This window comes from Molossus molossus, unplaced genomic scaffold (assembly GCF_014108415.1).
Source record: "Molossus molossus isolate mMolMol1 unplaced genomic scaffold, mMolMol1.p scaffold_m16_p_13, whole genome shotgun sequence".
NCBI lineage: Eukaryota > Metazoa > Chordata > Mammalia > Chiroptera > Molossidae > Molossus > Molossus molossus.
Genome location: NW_023425348.1, coordinates 36,573,230 through 36,593,405, shown reverse-complemented (window position 1 = coordinate 36,593,405; position 20,176 = coordinate 36,573,230). Strand labels below are relative to the sequence as shown.

The 20,176-nt window shown below is 37.8% G+C and overlaps 1 protein-coding gene across 7 annotated transcripts in view; it reads right to left on the bottom strand.

Moving 5' to 3' along the window:
• Positions 1-20,176, bottom strand: part of DLG2 (discs large MAGUK scaffold protein 2) — a 1,351,614-nt gene that overhangs the window by 18,176 nt on the left and 1,313,262 nt on the right. For 5 of the 7 annotated variants that reach the window (XM_036258403.1, XM_036258404.1, XM_036258407.1 and 2 more), the window contains one exon: positions 10,688-10,787. In XM_036258403.1, the coding sequence (XP_036114296.1) occupies positions 10,688-10,787 (100 nt within the window). Of the gene's footprint in view, positions 1-6,329; positions 6,372-9,815; positions 9,862-10,687; positions 10,788-20,176 lie in introns of all 7 variants that reach the window. The other 2 variants (XM_036258408.1, XM_036258409.1) reach the window with 2 other exon arrangements.

Genomic DNA, 20,176 nt, shown 5'->3' with positions numbered 1-20,176 from the left:
TCCTTGGGGAAGGGTAGCTGGGGTTGGGTAGTGGGCTGTATATTTACAAGCATGAGAAATGGCCCCCAGCCTAAGTCACACCTTACCTCACCCTCAAGCAGGGCCTACTCTCAGAATGGCACCGCTAGGCCAAGCTACTTTCCTCAGGCACAGAGAGTGGGCCTGATGTTTCTTCTGAGTGGCATCTGCTCAGTGCTTCCCCAGAAATCTTCAGGGGACATTCCCACATCTGGGCAGAGGTTTGGTATGTGAAATATCAGATTCAAATTTTTTTAATTCAGCAAAAATGATTTATTTTAATAAATAGAACCACTGAATTTACAGAGGTGAGGCAAAAAGAAAATAATACTAATAAAGTGATTGATTGCTAAGCTCCAGTTATCTAAAGCCTGGGATATAGAGGTCATAGGAATTCAAAAGATAGGTGTAAAATGGTTGGAGAGAAAGCATAGGTTTAGGAATAGAAGCATGGCAGGCTTCGAGCCAATGTTAGACTATAATTTTACAGGGAAATCTGGGTGGAACGATTAAAACGTGAAAGGAGAAGACTAACCATGGGATGACAAAGGTTTTAAACATGAGGTGATACTTGTGTCTCTCCACTAGACTGGGAACTCCATAAAGGCAAGGACTGGGTTTCATTTATTACTGTGTCCCCAGCACTTAACATAAAGAAGGTGTTGATGAATTTGCATTTTGATTTCAGTGGTAGAAAATAGGATGAGCAAAGAGGCCAAAGGTAGATTCTACTTTGGGTCTGTGTGCTTTCACCTTGGGAGGTGTGGTCTCCTCTAAATGAAGGTAGCACCCTCTGCTCCCACAGGAATCTCTTTCCAGTGGCTTTGAAAATCATTCTGATGGAACATTCTAAAGGCAAACCTTAAGTAAGATACTTGGTGTGTATGTATAATTTCTGATTTGGAAAACTAGGTCAAAGCAACATAGCTTTGATGAACTTTGTTAGACAGTTCTGTAGTTCTTTGTTTATCCATTGCTTTTTGGTTTACTTTCTCAGGTATACAAGGCACTGCCTCTCATTCAGAGCAGTAAGACTGGCCGACAGCAGTGGCAACATCCTTATGTCAAGGCCCATCCCAATTCTAATGATCCTGCGACAGTCAGGTGCAATGTAAGGCAGCCTCCAGCGAAGCAAGCTGTGGTGGTTGGTATCACACAACAGCTGTGAATTCAGCACCTTAAACCAATTTTCACTTTCATGTTCAAGAATGAAAAACCCTATGGGCAATGGAAATAAGACTAAGAGGGGTAGGGGGAGAAAGTCACAACAACGGAGGAAAACTAATCCATGTGTGTATGGCACTTTCCAGGTCGTAAAAGGCTTTCACATTCATTGGTTTCTATTTTCCACAGCCATTTTTTTTGGTAGTAGGTGCTCTGATGATAACCCATTTTACAGATGAAGAAGCTGAGGCTCAGATATCATAATGGGCCTGTTTTCTCAGGTAATAAGTAGTGGAGTCAAGGTTTAAAACCATGTCTTTTTTGACTCCTTGTTGAGTATATGACACTATCTCAAAAAGGCAAGAAATGTAAAATTTTATGTGGGGGCGCTGGGACATAGGGGCAGACTATACAAATGAGCAAAGGATGGGTGGCAGAGAGAGGCCCCCTGTAAACATCAGCTCTTAAATGCTGCTGTGTTATCTCCATAAAACAGTCATTCTTACTAGTTTTTCTATTTTTTGTTCAGGAGGTGTTGGCACTTGGAAATAACAGTCTACAAAAGAGTACCAACTGTTACTTGGTCTTGTTTTTGCAACTGCATGGCTGAGAGTGGGCGAGCAGCAATGCTGTGTGTGAGCATCTGAAGCTGTGGGAGACTAAGCAGAGGCTTTGCCACAATCTCCAGGGAACACCTGGTGTTTGAACTGAAAGCAAGTCACAATAAGAGGGACTCAGAGTAGGACCATAATATGCCCTCATGACAGAGAAAAGCAAGTTGATGTTTTTTCATAATTTTTGGAAACTGGAAAAGAGAGAGGAGGGATTATTAAGAATAATTTACGCCCTGGCCAGTTTGGCTCAGTGGTTGGAGCGTCGGCCCGCGGACCAGAGAGACCCAGGTTCGGTTCCTGCTAAGGGCACGTACCTCAGTTGCGGTTTGTCTCCAGCCCCGGTTGGGGCTCTGCGGGTGGCAACGAGTCGATGTTTTGCTCTCACATGGATGTTTCTCTCTCTCTCTTCCACCCTCTCTCCCTCCCATTCTATCTGAAGATAAGTGGGGAAAAAAAAAAAAGAATAACTTAGGTTCTTAGAGCCACAGAATGTTAATGTTAAGAAAGGGTTTGAAGTTCATATGGTTCATAGATGGTGAGTATGTAGCACATGATGTCGCTACCCCTTCCCATGTCCTTGACAGGCATCACAGAGAGTCATCGCCTGCATTACTGTTGGGCCTTAAATTGGTCTCAATATTTTCAGAACAACTCTTTGGGCAGATATTACCAATTCGTCAGAGTTGGAATCTTGATTGAAATCTACTTGCCATCTCTGTTCTAACCGAAACTCCTCATTTTACATAAGAGAGGACTGAGGTTCAAAGACACTTGGTGACTTCTTCGAGACCACAGAGTGAATCTCCATGGACTGTTCAGAAGGTTAAATCAGTTAAAATATGTAGGACCTTAACAGCAGAGTTAAGGCTATATAAATGTTGCTGCTTGTATTAATTTGACAGGTAGATGGGATGGTTGAAATGTTCCAGATAAAACGTGAAGAGGGCTGGATTACAAGTTATAGTAAAGAGTGGAAATGTATGGGACTCATAATTCAAATATCTCGGTTGGACCTGCAGTGCCACCACGTATGTTAGGTATGTCACCTCTTGGGGCTTCAGCTTCCTCATCTGTAAATGGAGTATGACTACAAGATGTATCTCGTAGTTTTGTTGTAGAAATCAAATGAGAAAATAGATGTGATGAAAAATTGCTTTATAAAGGCTAAAGAACTAGAGGAAATATAAATGCAATAGTTAAGGAGTGAAGCAAAGGAAAAGAGTATGGGCATCATTTAGTCTGGTTCCAGTGGAAAAGTCTTGGGTCTCCTCACTGGCCCCTCAATTTCACTCAGATAATTTCTTCAAAATTCTGGTTTTGAAAATCCTACTTAGCTGATGAGTACAAATGGGTTAGAAGGATAATCATCAGTGCCCCGATATCCATAATGACACAGAAAGCTTTCTTGAGCTTTGAGGAAGGCAGGTCTTCAGTTGCAGAGATTTGCAAAGTTTCCATTGTACCTGCATGGTCTTTACTGCATCCTGATACAAGGGCAGGGGAGAGCTAAACTATGAAACAACCACAGATACAAGCCAGCGCTGTTCTACTTTGTTGAGACAGAAATCTGAAATTAGCCCATAATTAAGATAATTTTGAGGTGGCATTTTGTATAATTAGACAATGTACACTGTAATTATCTGCATTTTGGTTAGTACTTAGTATAGTTGGACTTAAAAAAATATTCTATAATGATTGAGATGGTGCAGCAAAGCTCTGAGCTATTTATTAGAATTTGAGGTTTAAGTGTGTGTGTGTGTGTGTGTGTGTATGTGTGTGTGCATGACTGTCTGTCTCAGGAAATGTATGAGGCTTTCAAGTAAGGTTGTTACAATACGTAACTCCAGGATGCAGTGTGAATGGTGCTCTCTGGAGTTGGGAAATACACAGTAGCCTATTTTTATTTCTAACCACCGATTTAAAGGCTTTTTGTCCCCAGAATGGACATACAATGATTCTAAGGGTAAACAATAACACCTGGACATCAGTGGAAAAAGGGTCTTTTAGTAGTTGTTTACTCTGCTATTTAAAAAACATAAGGTAGTCATAATTACAGCCCAAACCAGGAATTCAATAGAAAGTGCAGCCTATTTTGATTTCAAAATGGCACTTTCTGGAACTCATCTCTGACCCTAGCCTGTGTGCCTTTTGTTCTGCCACTGCCCTGCCTGGAAGGTCTCTTTCTCAACTTCTCTAGCGGGCAAGTTCCTCCTCATCTTTCCAACGATCAGCCCAATGCCACTTCTTCTTTGAAATCACCTTGGAAGAGCCCACTATCTTGGGCTAGACTTTAACCCTAGAAACCGACACACTGTGTATTTTTTATTTATTGTTCTTGCTCTCTCACTATATGTGTGCTGAGCTCCAGGGTTGGTTGAGATTCAGACTGGGTTTCATGGTGCCTATGAAGAGAGCATGACATACAATAGATGCTGAATAAATAATGAATATTCCTCATGTTTCCATCCTGGAGAAATATCATTTACTCCTCTAAGTTATGACAAAAGCTCTTACATTCATTTGTAAAGAAAGCAGTCTGAGAGGCTGACCTTCTGTAACTGCAGATGAGACCCAAATCAATATAGATTACTAGACTCCATATTTGCTCTAGTAATAGCATAGAGTCCACTTCCAAGTCTTCTCTCTTCTTGTAGATAATTCAAGCTGCTTTCAGGGGTTCCCTTTATTCACTCAATTAACATTTATGTGCACCTACTATTTGAGAGTGGAAGGGATTATGTGATGTCATCTTGGAGAATTACCACCAAAACTTGCCAAGCAGCTAAAAGCCTTGGCCCAATTGTTACAACTTAATGATTCTCGGAAGAACATCCCACCTCTGAAAGAGAACAGAGGGTCCTCTAAAATACTCTAAAAAAGATTTCCAGAGGAAAAGGCAGTTCTTGTATATAATTTCCATAAAACGGATTGAAAAAACAAGGTGTGATGCTTCTCCTTCTATACCTGTGTCTATAGGATGGACACACAGCACTTAAATATTGAAAACCCAGCAGCAAGGTAAGGAGGACCTTGAAACCTAACAAGTTACATATTTCCTTATACTAAATTGAGGGTACTTCGGGTGTCAGGACGAAAATCTTTGGTCACTTCTTCTTGGCCTGGATTCTTTGTTTTAAAATCAAATGAGGAGATGGGGGAGGCAAATGTGTCTCCAAGTTTGGAAAATTATAAAATTATAAAAATAGGAAGAATGTAAAAATGTTAAGGACCACACTGAGGACAAGGAGCCTTTGAGTCCTTCACTCAGAGGATTTGTCATTCTGTGAAGGAAGAAAATCAGGTGGTTCTGAAATTTGTCGGATCAAGGGTATCTCATCACAACACTTTGAATTTTATTCCGCGGTGTGTTTCATGTTCCTCTTCTGACCCTGATGCCCTCGGCCACCTTTCCTCTTTTGTGCTTGTTTTCTATTTGCCACCAATCTGGTTCTCCAAAGCCTTTCTCAAAAATCCAGATTAAATTTGGCATATTCCAAGACCACTATGTGGCAGTCTACTTCAAAAAAGGCATGGTTTGGCCAAGTACCATGCTGTAATGAAAAACAACAATGAACCCAGAACCAGCTGAACAAAACCTATTCTAGCTTTCAATTAATACAATATTCAAGGGAAAAATGCCCAGTTGATTTCCATCTTGGTAGCTGTGGGTCATATGTATTGCCAACTGCCTTTTGAGTAACCCATTTCAGTATGAAGTACACATAAATATTGTAGAAATCAAAAAAGTCCCAGTTAAGAATATGTGACTATATTAGTCACGAAATACTGTAATTAGGAGGCAAGAAGTCACAAGAACAGATCAAAAGGACGTGCTTGGTGTTTGGTGAACATTTTTATACACTAAGCAAATGGCTTGAAGTGACTAAACAAAGACCAGAAGTAGTTTTTAAGTAGTTACCTACCTTTTCAGCGAAGCTTTCTGATACAAGATTTGTTCACTTAAAGAAAAATGTGAGTTCCTTCAGCATTAAAGGATGAAACTTTTTTATCACTTCCCAACCATCAAAAATTAAAGTTAGATATATCATAGTATCTATCTTAAAATATTAATCAAGGCGAGAAGAGATATAAAAGGTTCATGCTTGATTTAAAAGGAACACCATCATTTATAAAGATTTCTCTTGTAAAGGGAAGCCAGGAACAGAAACGAAAAGGCAAAATCAAAAGGAAAATAAAACCGTGGCTTTTCAACTCTCCTACATGGAGTTTAAATTATTGGGGGGTGAGGGGGGTGCAGAATATCAAAATCCACCCGGTTGAACTTCCCCCCACCTTCTCTGGGAGAATTGCCTCACAGGCCAGTCAGCTGAGCCTGGAACTGCTTGCATAAATCACGAGTCCACCGGTGGCCCTAGTGTCTTTTGTATCTTTCCATATCAAATGATGATTTCATTTCAAGCCATTTGCTTTGGATGAAGATGAAAGCAACAACAGCAAAAATCTGAAATGACCACCACAGGCACTGGGGGCAACTGCAAAGGAAAAGAACCACAAACCAAAGCAGTAACTTACGGTAGCTACTTTCGCTATCGCTGGCATTAGAAGAAACATGTTCTGCAAGAACAGCACAGCAAATTAAAGAGATACCAAGCATTGGCGGGCAGCCAGGACTTAAAGGCATACACTCATGCAAGGCTTCTAGAAGTGTGAGCAAAAGGCAAGTAAAAGGCTGCGGAGGAGAACGCATTAAGAAAACACAGATAAGATAAAAAAGATGAAAACTTTATCTCCATTTTATAGGAAACTACTACTTGATTGCTGTGTCTTCTTTTTATTTATTATTATTTTTTATTCCTCACCTGAGGATATTTTTCTACTTATCATAAGACAGAGTGGGAAGGAAGGAGGGAGAGAGAGAGAGACAGAGAGAAACATTGATGTGATAGAGCCACATCGATTGGTTGCCTCCTGCACAACCCAACCAGGGCCGGGGACGAACCGCAACCCAGGCACATGCCCTTGACTGGAATTGAACCTGCGACTCACTGGTCCATGGGCTGGTGCTCTAACCACTGAGAAAACCGGCCAGGGCTGTATCTTCTTTTTAGGAAAGTATATTTAATTATAGAAAAAAAGTATGATGTCAATTTAAGCACTTTTCTTTTTACAAATACTTTGACTTGTTCCTAGGGGTCTGATTTTCCAGATTAGTGTTACTCAAGTCAATGTGTAACATCAGCTGGATGTTTCTTGACTCTTAAACTAAGGGGCTTCTACACTGGCAGTTTCTTGCAGGCTTTTTGTGTCTCTATTTTTGCCTTTAGGTATTTTGCAGGAATACTGCATTTCAAATTGCCAGTTGATCCCTGGAATCCTTTGGATTTTATTTTGTTTAAATACTTCCTAAACTCAATCTCAGGAACGAAAGGGATTGCTGGAGCTCGTTCCTGCTTCAGTGACTGAACAGAAAATCTTGGAAGGAGAAATGAGTCACTGAAAATGTTTTATGAATTAGTTCAATATTTCCTTGTTTTTATGCTAAGATTCTTCTTCGGATGGTATTAGGTTCTGGAAGAATGAAACAGGCAGGAGATAAATGAGCTAATACCAAGCAGGTCCTGGAATGAAGTATGTTTTTAATTCATGTTGAATGACTCACTTGTACAGTGGTATTTCATATTTTAAAAAATAAAACACAGTTTAGCTCACATAACAGGGATGTATGTGACAGAATTAGAGCTTTTATTTGCAAAATCATATCCTTTCATCTATACTATATTTTAAATTATAGAAGATAAATTTATCAGTTTATTGACTGCTTTCTATATTAGGTTAATTAAATGAACAATATGTGACTGTTTGATGTCTAAAGCTTATTAGCAATATCATTAGCTTTTTAAAAAGTGACAGCTACTGCACATTTTTAGAAAAAGAAAAATAATATATAACATTATTCTCTAATGGTAAAACTGTGCTTTAAAATGTATTTGATGGTATAGATTCTTGCCAATTGAATGGATTTGTTTTCTTTATTTAGCTTTAACTGAGGTATAACTGACAAATAAAACTGTAACACCTTTAAAGTGTACAATATAATGATTTGACACATGTATAAACACTGGGAAATGATCCGAATTACTTAACACATCTGGAATGGGTTAGTTTGAGTGTGAAAGGAATAAAAACCAAAGCATGGGTTAAATTCACGTGAATCCTTTCTCTTTGTATTGGTGTACGGCCAGCACTATTGCTAATTTAGGCACACACTTCACACATGCACCAGGCCACCAGGGAAAGTGTGGATAAATCAGTGCAAATTTGTTTCTGTTGCTGAAAAAAAGTCACAGCATACACCCATCAATGGTTCATCTTAATGCACATGATTATCTTAAGTACTCTGAGTTGGGAATGTCAGTGTTTTTTGTTTGTTTGCTTTTGATTTTTACTTCTAAAAATAATTTTGAATGAAGCTACACTATCTATGGAGAAATTTAGGACCATGCAATGTTTATTTGACTAACAATCACCCTCAGCATTAAGACACTGTATAACAGAATCTTTGTAGGTAAAAGGAAATTAAAAATGTGTTCCAGCTAACGTCCAAATTATGGCTAACAACAGCATTGTTACTGGCAAATGATGTCACCTAGTGAAATCTATTCAATTTTTTAGAATAAGAAAACATTAGCACATTCCAGATTTAAAAGGGCATCACTCACATTTTTGACACTCGGATAGCACCTACATTTTTAGTGTTGTTCATTTATTAGCAATATATTAAAATGCTTCCGTCTTCCTTCTCACCTGAAAATTTAGAAACTCTCTCTGGTGGTATCCAGATAATGTTAAAATCAATATTTGAACTTCAGCCACTAATTCAAGAACAATGTCATGACTTGTTCCATATAGAGACTCAAAGATAAAGTTTTCATCTTTAAGGAGATCAGTAGTTTACTCTTGATCAGATTTTGTTTTCTATATATATGTAGCTAAAAAAAAAAAAAAAGTCCAAAGTAACAATTTGAAGGATGAAGGGTATCATTATGCAGTGTTATATAAACAGCTCTTGAAAACAAAGTTCAGCTCAATGTTATTTTGTTTTATACAAATGAAATGAACAGCTTCTAAAAATATTGCCCATAGCTGTTAAATTAAAACAAAACAAAACAAACAAAAATTGAACATGTGATACAGTTGCAAAAGACACAAAACTCTGTTCTTATTTCACTGGTGCCAAATGGAGTTAGTACTAAAGAAAGAAAAATCATAGCACAGTATATTAATATACAAGGTTATTTTTTTATCGCTGAGTGTAATGAGACACAGACCAAAGGCATTAATGACTAGAAGATTTAAAGATTTACTATATTTAATTTTCCACTATACAATGAAGACCTGTTATGTAAAGTAGCTAATACATCACTAATAGAACAACATATTAACACATATCTAAAACTCGATCATACTAACATTTCAAGCAGGAGCACTGAAAGTCAGAAAAAATCAATCAAAGTTAATAACAAAGAATTAGTCATGAAAGATCAAAGAGCTTAATAGTTACATTTTGAGAATGCATGTTCCTTTTGACTATAAAATAGCTCCTTTACTAATAGCAAAGTACAACCCGATTATGAAATTTGGCAAGGTCTGGGCGAGAAGGCAGAAGGACAGAAAGTACATTTCTGCTTTCCTGTTCTAGGACATTGAGCTTGCCCTTTCATTCCACATGGCTCCTTGCTCTCTGGGAGGAATTAGGCTGCAGAGCAAGTGATGCCACGGTGGCATCAGGACCATGTTGATCATATCACACTGTCAGAAAGGGAAGGTGTGAATTGCAACAGAAGTTACAGTGCCTGACACACTTGGCTTTTAAATGCTGACATGCAGAACAAAACGGTTGGAAATTACTTTGTAGGAGCATTCACAGCTAGGTAACAAATAAAACTCGTATCTTGTGCATGCTAGGAGGAGAAGGCCCTCAAGAAAAGGAACAAAAGCCAAACTCAAAAGGAAGGGAAAAGAAAAGAAAAGTTACAGTGACCATTCCTGGGAACTTACTCAGAGTCTTTGTTCCATAACCGTCGTCACCTAATCCGGGGATGTCCTGCATGGAAGTCCCCAGAGAGAGCAATGAGAGAGGAAGAACAGCCACGGAAGAGGAAGGAAGAAGTCAGTGGAGTTGAAATGGATACTACCATGACAGACCGTGTTGCCTGAGCAATCTGGATCCCAATCTCTCCTACTTTGAAACAGCTTTCGCCCCAAACTCCCTGGACTGAGACTCAAAAATTTGTCAAGTATCTCAAAAGGTTTAAGCAGAAGACTGTCACAAAAGAGCAAGATTTGGCAGATGCCACTTTTGCCCGTTGTCCAGGTTGCCACAGAAATGTACCACTGAGAGCAGTGATCCATTCCAAGGTTCATGACCAATTCTTAGATTTAGTATCCACCAATACTCGCTCACTGCTCGGTAAGAGTTTAACGTTTGTTGGACGTGAAAGAGTGAACAAATACTATTTATCAATATAAGAAATTCAATCACTTCCAATTAGCTAGCATTCCAAAAAAAACACATGTGGCAATGGAATCCAGTATTTCTGTCCAGAATAGACTTCATCTCAAGCCCTAGAGAGTTGCATGATAGAAAAGGCAAACCAGACTCGGTCCTTGGTCACAGATAAATGCTCTTTGGAAGCGAAGTCCCAACTTCTTCAAGTTCCTCTCCAATGCATTCTGCAAAGAAGAGCCACTCCAAGGGAAGGATCCAGACTGCAGCCAAACACTGGTCACAGTAGTAGGCCCTGACCTGCCTGCCTGCCGTGTTTGTTTGCCTAGGCGTGTGGCATTGGGAGCCTACATCATGCGTGTTGCCGGTGAAGGATTTTTTTCTCTTGTGTTGCACGTGACATTCTCTTTGAGAAGCTACTTACGTTCAGGATCACTGGTTTCCTGCTCACTCTGCTCCTTGTTCTTGTAGAATGGGAATTTTCGTGAAAAGATGAAGCTCTTTTTACGCTTGTCATTGAATGACTGTGAAGGAGAAAAGGCATGGGGCAAAAACAGGGGACGTCTAATTGTTGTCACACTCATGCTGACAAAACAACTAGCTTGTAAAAGCAGAGAGAGCTGTCGTGACGCAAGTGGGTAGTCTAAGGAGGTGCCAGAGGGTCCCTAAAGGCAGATTTTATTTTCAAGGAGTGTAAATTCTGAATGATGACACCTTGGAAAAATTGTATTCTAATTTAATACTTCGTTGTAGAAAAATGATGATGGAGAAAAAGTATTAAATTGAAAACAGAAGATCTAGAGTCTCTGTCTGGCTCAATGACTTGCTAGTCCATCACCTTAGACCCGTAACTGAATCTCTCTGAACCTCAGCATCTTCTTCATTTACATAATGATGATAGAAGCTGTTAAGTTGTGAGACTCATGTAAGGTGGTAGAAATGTAAAGTGCTATACAAATGTTATCTTTATCATCATTATTATCATTAGGTAGAAAATATTTTACTAGGACATTGGACACATCAGTGTTCAGATGTCTTTTTAAATAACTTTAATTTGAGTTACTTCAACTTAGATTTAATTAAAACCACCCAGAAAAGTATAGATTTATTATATATGATATTTACAGCTGTTTCACACATAGATAAATAATTATAGCATAACTTTTATTTATAAGTGATTTTAGAGATAACTAAGCCTCAAGCCTTCATGTGTAGACAGGCGGCAGAGGCACAGAGAGGTTGAGTCCCTTGCCAATACCACAGTTAGCTGGTGACACAATTAACCAAAATCTGTTAAAACTGTTGCTAAAGAGGCATTAACTGGATATTCACTTAAGCAAGGGAGATATAATGGCTACTTATCTGTATCCTGATATGATAAAAAATCATGGAAGAAGGACTGTCCTTAAACATGTAAACCACTTCATTAGCTTAAATGAGGCTAGATTTAAAATAATACATATATACATGATATAATACATATATTAGAACTTATTCATTCAAGTGAATATCAGATGCTTGCCTAGAAGACTCCTTAAAAATTTTCATTTATTCCCATGGTTGCTGTTATGTAAATGCTTTCTGGGGTTCTTCTTTGGGAAATGTGTTCAGTCATTTTACAAGCTATAAATCACTCAAGTCTTACTAATTTCATGTTCACTTATCTTTTAAAAAATATGTTTTGCCAGCTTGATTGTCATTCTTATTTGACTGATTTGGCTCTGAGGGTCACTCTCCAAGGAACAAGACATACTACCATATAGGTATTGCAGTGAATGTAATAGACTGAGAGTAATTTGACGAGGAGTATTTGAAAAGAGTTATATCAATGGCAGCTGGTAGAAATAAATGGAAAGCCAGCAAGGTGACTACTTGGAAGAAAAGAATTTGCTTGTATGTATGTATTTGGGCCCATTGGTCTGAATCAGTTATGGGACCCTACGATTTGAAGCTTGAGAAAATGGTGTAAACATCTTATTTTCCTTGTATATTCATATGCTCCTATATCAACATCCATTTTGGTCATCATGTTCATTTAGGACACATTAAAGTACTAAAATGTTGGTGCTCTCACTTAGTGATTTATTATTTTTTCAGTTACTAGAAATTTTCATCAAAGTCAGGGGAACTTAATTTTATGTATCATTAGGAAGGCTTAAAGAAAAACATTAAGTCAAATATTTAATAATTTCTGAAATTAAGGGACATATTTTATACTCAGTATTCAAGAACTAGAAACACATTCTTGAGGGGTGGGGTGGAAGAAATATCACTTCAGAATTTATTACTCTGCCGACAGCGCTTATGCTCATTATGATTTTATTATAATTTGTAATTGAGAATTGGTGTCCAAAGACAAGGACTTCCCCCCCAATTTTTCCAGTTAAAAAATGGTAAGTTCTTAAAGGAACATTAAATATTCTTGCATCACTCCAGTTTCATGCCACTTTTACATTTTAAGCATATATAAACTTCAGTAACTGAAAATAAAAGAAAAAGAAATCATGTAAGAATTAATGACACGTGACATTGCAAGATTATGTTAGACATTTAACTTCCACATTACAGATGACTTGTCATGCAAAAAAAAAAATTTACAAATTTTCATGCAAATACAAAACAATGCCAAGATGAGTAAAGCCTGGGGTTAAAATGTAGACACAGATGGACATGTAGGAAGCCTTTGAGAAACAAAACGGGGCCACGTGCAAACTACATCATTTAAATTGTCTCACGGGGTCAAAGGAAAATGAAAATGTGTTGCCTGTGATACATTCTTTTATCTTTTCAAAGCAGGGGCTGTAATGTGTTAACATTTCCCAAGTATGAAAATGCTGTGTATCATGAGTCATCTGATTGGGACGTAATATTTAGCACCACACTTGTAAAAGAACAGAAAATACATAACAATTCCTCAAAAATAAAATCATCTAACATATCAGTCTTATTACCCAAAGCCATTTTGTACTGAAGTTAAAGAAAAGGTAATGGAACCATTGGTGTTTACATTAATGGACACAAGATCAAATCACTTTAATGCACACTCACAGATATAAAAGTCACGCATTTAGGGTCTTAGTTCAACATTTCAACTATAAGAGGGTATATGTGGTTGACAATGTTTTAACACTATTCTTTATTTTTTATTAGACATGTTTAATACTACTATATAAATTTTTTTTTTTGTTGCTGTTTATTTTTCTTTTAGTAATTTAGAAAAGGAAAATCTGTTACACCACCATTAGGTGAGAACAATAAATTAGCACTTTTACTATTTATAGAACACATGACTCTAAAATGACTGAAGGCTGGTTTATAGCTGTCAATCACACTGATCAAGGTCATTTTTTTCTTTACATTACAATATCTTAAATCCCCATCCATTACTTTCCTGGCAGGAAACTTCTCTGAATAGAGATTTTTAAAATGCCAATCACGTGACAAGTGGCAAATTCGCTTATCTAAAAATTCCATTTTGGAATGTGACCTGAATTATTGAGTTCAAATGAACAAAAGTCCTAAAAACAGCAACAACTAATGTTTATTGAGCAATTATTATGTGTTAGGGTTGGTTCTAAAAGCTCTTCATATGCTAACCTCCACAGTAACTTTACGAGGTTGGAACCATCATTATTCCCATATTATAGATGAGGAAACTGAAGTCTACAGATCTTCTGTAATTTGTCCAGAGACACATACTTGGTGAGTAGGATCTGAATTTGCCAGTATTTCTTGTTCTTATGAGCAAGATAACTTTCTGTAACCAAAGCCTATTTCAAGTTTATATTTAAAACTATTAGCATTTGACTCTCTTGAGTTATACCATAATCGGTCATCATTCCCATAGTTTCACTGCTTGGCAATTATTATTTTTTAGCCATCAGATGCTATTGGCTTCCATAATATTTTTGTGGGTTACCCTTTTTAGATACCCATTTATGTTTTTGAGGGCTCTATTCTATTGTGCTTATTCTTATAATAATGTAAAAAAAAATAAAATAAAAAGTATTTCAATGAAACAGGTTATGAACAGGATTGAAGGGAGGAGATTCAGGAAGTGGGAAGTGATAACTAATGAGTATGGTGTTAGTTTTAGGGGAGATAAATGTGTACTCCAATTAGATTGTGGGGATGGGTGCAGAACCCTATGAATATACTAAAAACAATGAACTGTACACTTTAAGTGGGTGCATTGTATACTGTGTAAATTATATCTCAATAAGCCCATTAAAAAAACAAAACAAATGGAACCCCTCTCCCAAACTCACACCATGGGATGAGAGGAAACAATCACAGCATGTTTTCAATTTTATTTGATGTAAATATTTTTATTTGCGTAAATATTTCTTATCTTTAATTGAATGAAAGGAAACCACCCTTCCCAACCCTTGCAGTCAATCAGATATACATGCCTTGTTTTATCTGATTCTGTTGTGTCTCTGTTAAATGAATACCTTTCATGTTGTGACAGACATTAGAACACCCACACCAGGAGTCAGCATATTATCACTGTCACTCAGAAGAATTTTCTAAATTGTTAGGTCAAATGGCACAAAATTGCCCAGCCTGACCCCACGATGTAATGGCATTTGTGAACTGGCTTAAAATAAAATACACACTCACAAAGAACAAAAGGAAACAAAGCAAAAAACTCAAATTGCTACTTTCCCCACTTGAATCCCATGTTCTTAAGACATGTGAGTGAATCTTGACATATTTTTATCCTTCCCATCCAGAAAGCTTTATAAGCTTGAATATATTTTAGTTTTCTTTCCGTCTTCCTGTTCTAATTTTTCAAGCCTCTAATGTTTCATGGTTCTAAAATGTCACCTTATGACATGAATGTCCTCTGGGCAGAATTTACATTTAAATTTATATTGAGCTCAGACACACCTTTTTTGTGTGGCCTCCTTATTTTTTTATAAATGCTTCTTTCCTCTTAATTCATTCTTATCTTCCCTCCTCTGAAATAATTGTGTTCTTGACATATTGTTACTACAAATTTGGGATACCACATTGTAAAGCAAGAGAGGTTCAAGAACAAGTAATAACGAGACAAATAGGTTAAGGGCAAGACAAGAATTGGCTTGAGATAAATCTGTTCCTAGAAATGTGTCTCTATAAATGTGTGTATACATATATGTAGTGTCCGTAATATTGTCCAATTCAAAAAAGGTTTCTTTTTCAATCTTAAGAATTAATGGATCTAAGCATTGAGCATCCATAGCTGGTAACATCACACACACATGAGGACAATCAGATGATATGTGCTTCCTTATGGGAGAACAAAATATTACTGTAAAGTAGTTCTGTAAACCTCTACATGCAAACAAAAAGAAAACAGAACAAATCTACCTCGCCCAATAAATCTGAATCTAATCAAACCTCTAGATGCAATTACTAGTTTACAGATAAATAAAGAGGACAGAGAAACACAATAAATTAATCTAAAAGGAAATTCTGGAGCAAATTCCCCAATAAAAAACCTGATTTCTTAAATACAAAAATTAAAGAAAACAAGAAAAAAATGGAGGGAAATGTATAGATTGGAAGAGACTTAAGATGAATCAACCAATTGTAATAGACTTCATTTCTGGTTCAAACAAATTATAAAACAAAACAAGCAGTAAAAAAGCATTTATGACATTTATGAGCCAATTTGAGACCTGAAAAAAATACTGGGTATTTTTTAACTCAGTAACTGTTCATTTTTATGTGTGATAATGGTATTGTGGTCATGTCATGTTGAAATATTAAAAGTTGAAATGATCTGACATTTTGGGTTTGCTTCAGAAAATATAGAGAAACATTGTATTCTAATTATTTACCCTCCAAATTGTACATAAAATTTAAATTTAACTCACCCAGTGTATTGTTAGTTGAATCCTGAAACCATTTGGTGTGTGAGTAATGAGCAAATGAGTAAAAACACAGATGTTGCTGGGAAACAGTGTTGTCATTGTGAAAGAAGGGTGAGGTATAAATGTGGAATAGGGGAAGGAGAGCGATAATCTTATGATGATAAATAGTAATTAGATGCATCTGATAAAAACTTAGGATTTTCTAAAAAAGTTTATTTTCTTTCTGTCCATTAAAGGAGCCTAGATGTAATGATACACCAGTAACAAAAAGCACACTGGGTGCTCAGATTTTGTCTTCTAAATACCATTTCCCACAAAAAGAAACTAGTGTTTTGTTTTTTTTTGAGAAATGACTGATTTCATGAACAGTGAAAGTATAAGGTGAGTCTGAAACCCTTTGTTAGACTGGAAAGTAAGAAGTACTAAACAGAGGAAAAAAAATGGCGGCAGAGTGAATGGAGCTACACAGACTATCTCCCAGGACCAAACTGGATTTACAACAAAAATAAAGACAAATCGTTAGGAAGGGGCAACCAGAAGGCAGCCTAGAGGACCATATAACCAGGGACACTGACTCAATCCTGGTAGGCTTGCGAGGACGTGAGAGGGGGCCAGGAGCCCACGGTCCACAGCGGCCTGGGCTGGGACCAGCGGACTCGGTTGGGACCAGGGGACTCAGCTGGAAGCTGCTGCCGCCTTGGCTGCGTCGGCGACCGCGGCTGAGTCCCGCGGACTCGGCTGAGTGCTATGCCCTCGGCTGGTGCCACAGACTTGGCTGCCCTTAGCTGGGAGCAGCGTCTTCAGGTTAAAAGTCCCAGGTGGCTCCATGATGCAGAGTCTGGACAGAGGCAAAATTGGCAGCAGCCACTCACCTTGGGCTCTGGCAGAGGGAAGGCAGACTGGACTGGAACTGTGTTGGGACACTCAGGATTTGGAGGGTGCTCAGAGCTTTTGCTGAGTACAGCCACGCAGGACTGTGGTCTTCTTACTCCTTCCCAGGGCCCTGGGAAGAGGTGGTGGCACCTCCCTTGGAGATTCGCCCCACCTGGTGGCCATTGAAATGCTAATTGAGGCCCATTACAACCAGCATCTGCCCCTCACTCGGGAAATCCTCTTACACTGAGCACCGGAGAAAGGTTTTCAGGCAACTCAGAAACCAAGGTTCTTCAGGTGACCTCTACTAATAGCCTCCAGGCAAAAAAAAAAAGCTAGAGGAAAGATAAGACTTGACAGTGGTGTTTAAAGTGGGTCCTCCCTGCCTCATCCAAACCCAGGAGAGGAAGCCACAAACAGCAGAACACCAACACCCACAGGGAAAGTTTGGCAGGCTCCAAAGCACACTGTGATAGCCAAAATGGTGAAAAACAGAAACAAAAGCCAAATGAAAGAACAAAAGACCTCGACCGAAGATGAGATAAATGAGGTGCAGTTAAGCAAGTTAACAGAACTAGAATTCAGAGCCATGATCTTGAGGAAGCTCAACAGCATGTGTAAGGACATGAGCACCATGAGTAAAGACATAAAAATGTTGGAAATCAACCAGTTGGAAATTAAAAACGACATATCAGAAATGAAAACACATTGGAAGGTCTAAACAGCAGAGTAGAGGAAGCTGAGGACGGGATCAGTGAATTAGAAGACAGGGTAGAAAAAATCAACCAATCAGAAAACCAAAAGGAAAAAACGATTAAAAAACAGGAAGACAGCTTAAGAGAACTGTGGGACAACTGGAAACATAATAATATTCGCATCATAGAAGTCCCCGAGAAGAAGAAAATGAGTAAGGGTTAGAGAATATATTTGAAGAAATAGTGACAGAGAACTTCCCTAAATTGGTGAAGGAAGAAGGCATTCAAGTTCAAGAAGTACAGAGAGCCCCAAGTAAGAAGAACCCAAACAGGCCCACACCAAGACACATAGTAATTAAAATGCCAAAAATTAAAGACAAAGAGAGAATCCTAAAAACAGCAAGAGATAAGCAACAGGTTACCTACAAAGGAAACCCCATAAGGCTCTCAGCTGACTTCTCATCAGAAACACTACAGGCCAGATGGGAATGGCATGAGGTAATCAAGGTCATGGAAAACAAGGATCTGAATCCAAGACTACTCTACCCAGCAAGGCTATCATTCAAAATGGAAGGTCAAATAAAGAGCTTCCCAGACAAAAAAAGGCTAAGGGAATAAATTAGCACCAAACAAGCACTGCAAGAAATGTTAAAAGGACTACTGTAATTGGCAGGAGAAATGGGAAGAAAAATAGAACCACATAAAACAAAAATGGCAATAAATAAGTACATATCAATAATCACCTTAAATGTAAATGGATTGAATGCTCCCCTAAAAAGACACAGAGTAGCTGATTGGATAAGAAAGCATGACTCATCTATATGTTGGTTACAAGAGACCCACCTCACAACAAAAGACTCACATAGATTGAGAGTGAAGGGATGAAAAAAATCTTCCAAGAAAACGGAAAGGAAAAAAAAGCTGGGGTAGCAATACTCATATCTGATAAAATAGATTTCAAAATGAAGGCCATAACTAGAGACAGAGAAGGCCACTACATAATATTGAAAGGATCTACCCAACAGGAAGATATAACCTTGATAAACATATATGCACCCAATATAGGAGCACCAAAATATTAAAAATCTTCTGAAGGACTTCAAAGAAGAAATTGGTAGCAATACAATCATAGCAGGGGACTTCAACACCCTGCTGACATCATTGGATAGATTCTCTAGACAAAAAATTAGCAAGGAAACAGAGACTCTAAATGAAGCACTAGACCAAATGGATTTAATAGATATCTACAGAGAATTACACCCCAAAACCACAGAATTCACATTCTTCTCAAGTGCACATGGGACATTCTCAAATATAGACCACATGTTAGGGCACAAACTAAGTCTCTACAAGTTCAAAAAGACTGAAATCCTATCAAGCATCTTCTCAGATCACAATGGCATGAAACTAGAAATCAATTGTAAGAAGAACATACAAAGACATTTGAACACATGGAAGCTAAATAGCATGCTATTAAACAATGAATGGGTCACCGAGGAGATCAAGGAAGAAATCAAAAACTTCCTGGAAACCAATGAAAATGAAGAGACAACAACACAAAATCTATGGGATGCAGCAGTTCTGAGAGGGAAGTTCATAGCACTACAGGCCTACCTCAAGAAACAAGAAAAATCTCTAATAGACTATCTAACCTCACAACTTAAAGAACTAGAGAGCAAACAAAAAGAAAACCCCAGAGCAAGTAGAAGGAAATAGTAAAGATCAGAGCAGAAATAAATGACATAGAGACCCCCCCCAAAAAAAAAAAATCAAAGGATCAATAAAACAAAGAGCTGGTTTTTTGAAAAGATAAACAAGATTGATCGACCCTTAGCTAGACTCACCAAGAAACAAAGAGAGAGAACCCAAAATCAGAAATGAAAGAGGAGAAGTAACAACAGACACCATAGAAATACAAAAGATTGTTAACAACTACTATGAACAATTATATGACAACAAATTTGACAATCTAAGCGAAATGGCCAAATTTCTAGAAACACATAGTCTCCCAAAACTGGACCAGGGAGAGATAGAAAACAAACCAATATCAACAGAAGAAATTGAAGATGCAATCAAGACTCCCCCAGCAAACAAAGGCCCAGGACCAGATGGCTTCATGGGGGAGTTTTACCGAACATTCAAACAAGAACTAACACCCATTCTCCTCACACTATTTCAAAAAATTCAATAAGAAGGAAGACTTTCAAACTTGTTTTATGAAGCCAGCATAATTCTCATTCCACAACCAGAAAAAGACACTACAAAGAAAGAAACTACAGGCCAATATCCCTGATGAATATAGACGCCAAAATCCTCAACAAAATACTAGCAAATTGGCTCCAGCAATACACCAAAAAAATTATCCACCATGACCAAGTGGGATTTATCCCAGGGATGCAAGGCTGGTACAATATTCACAAATCAATAAACGTGATACACTGCATAAATAAAATGAAGAATAAAAACTGCATGATCATATCAATA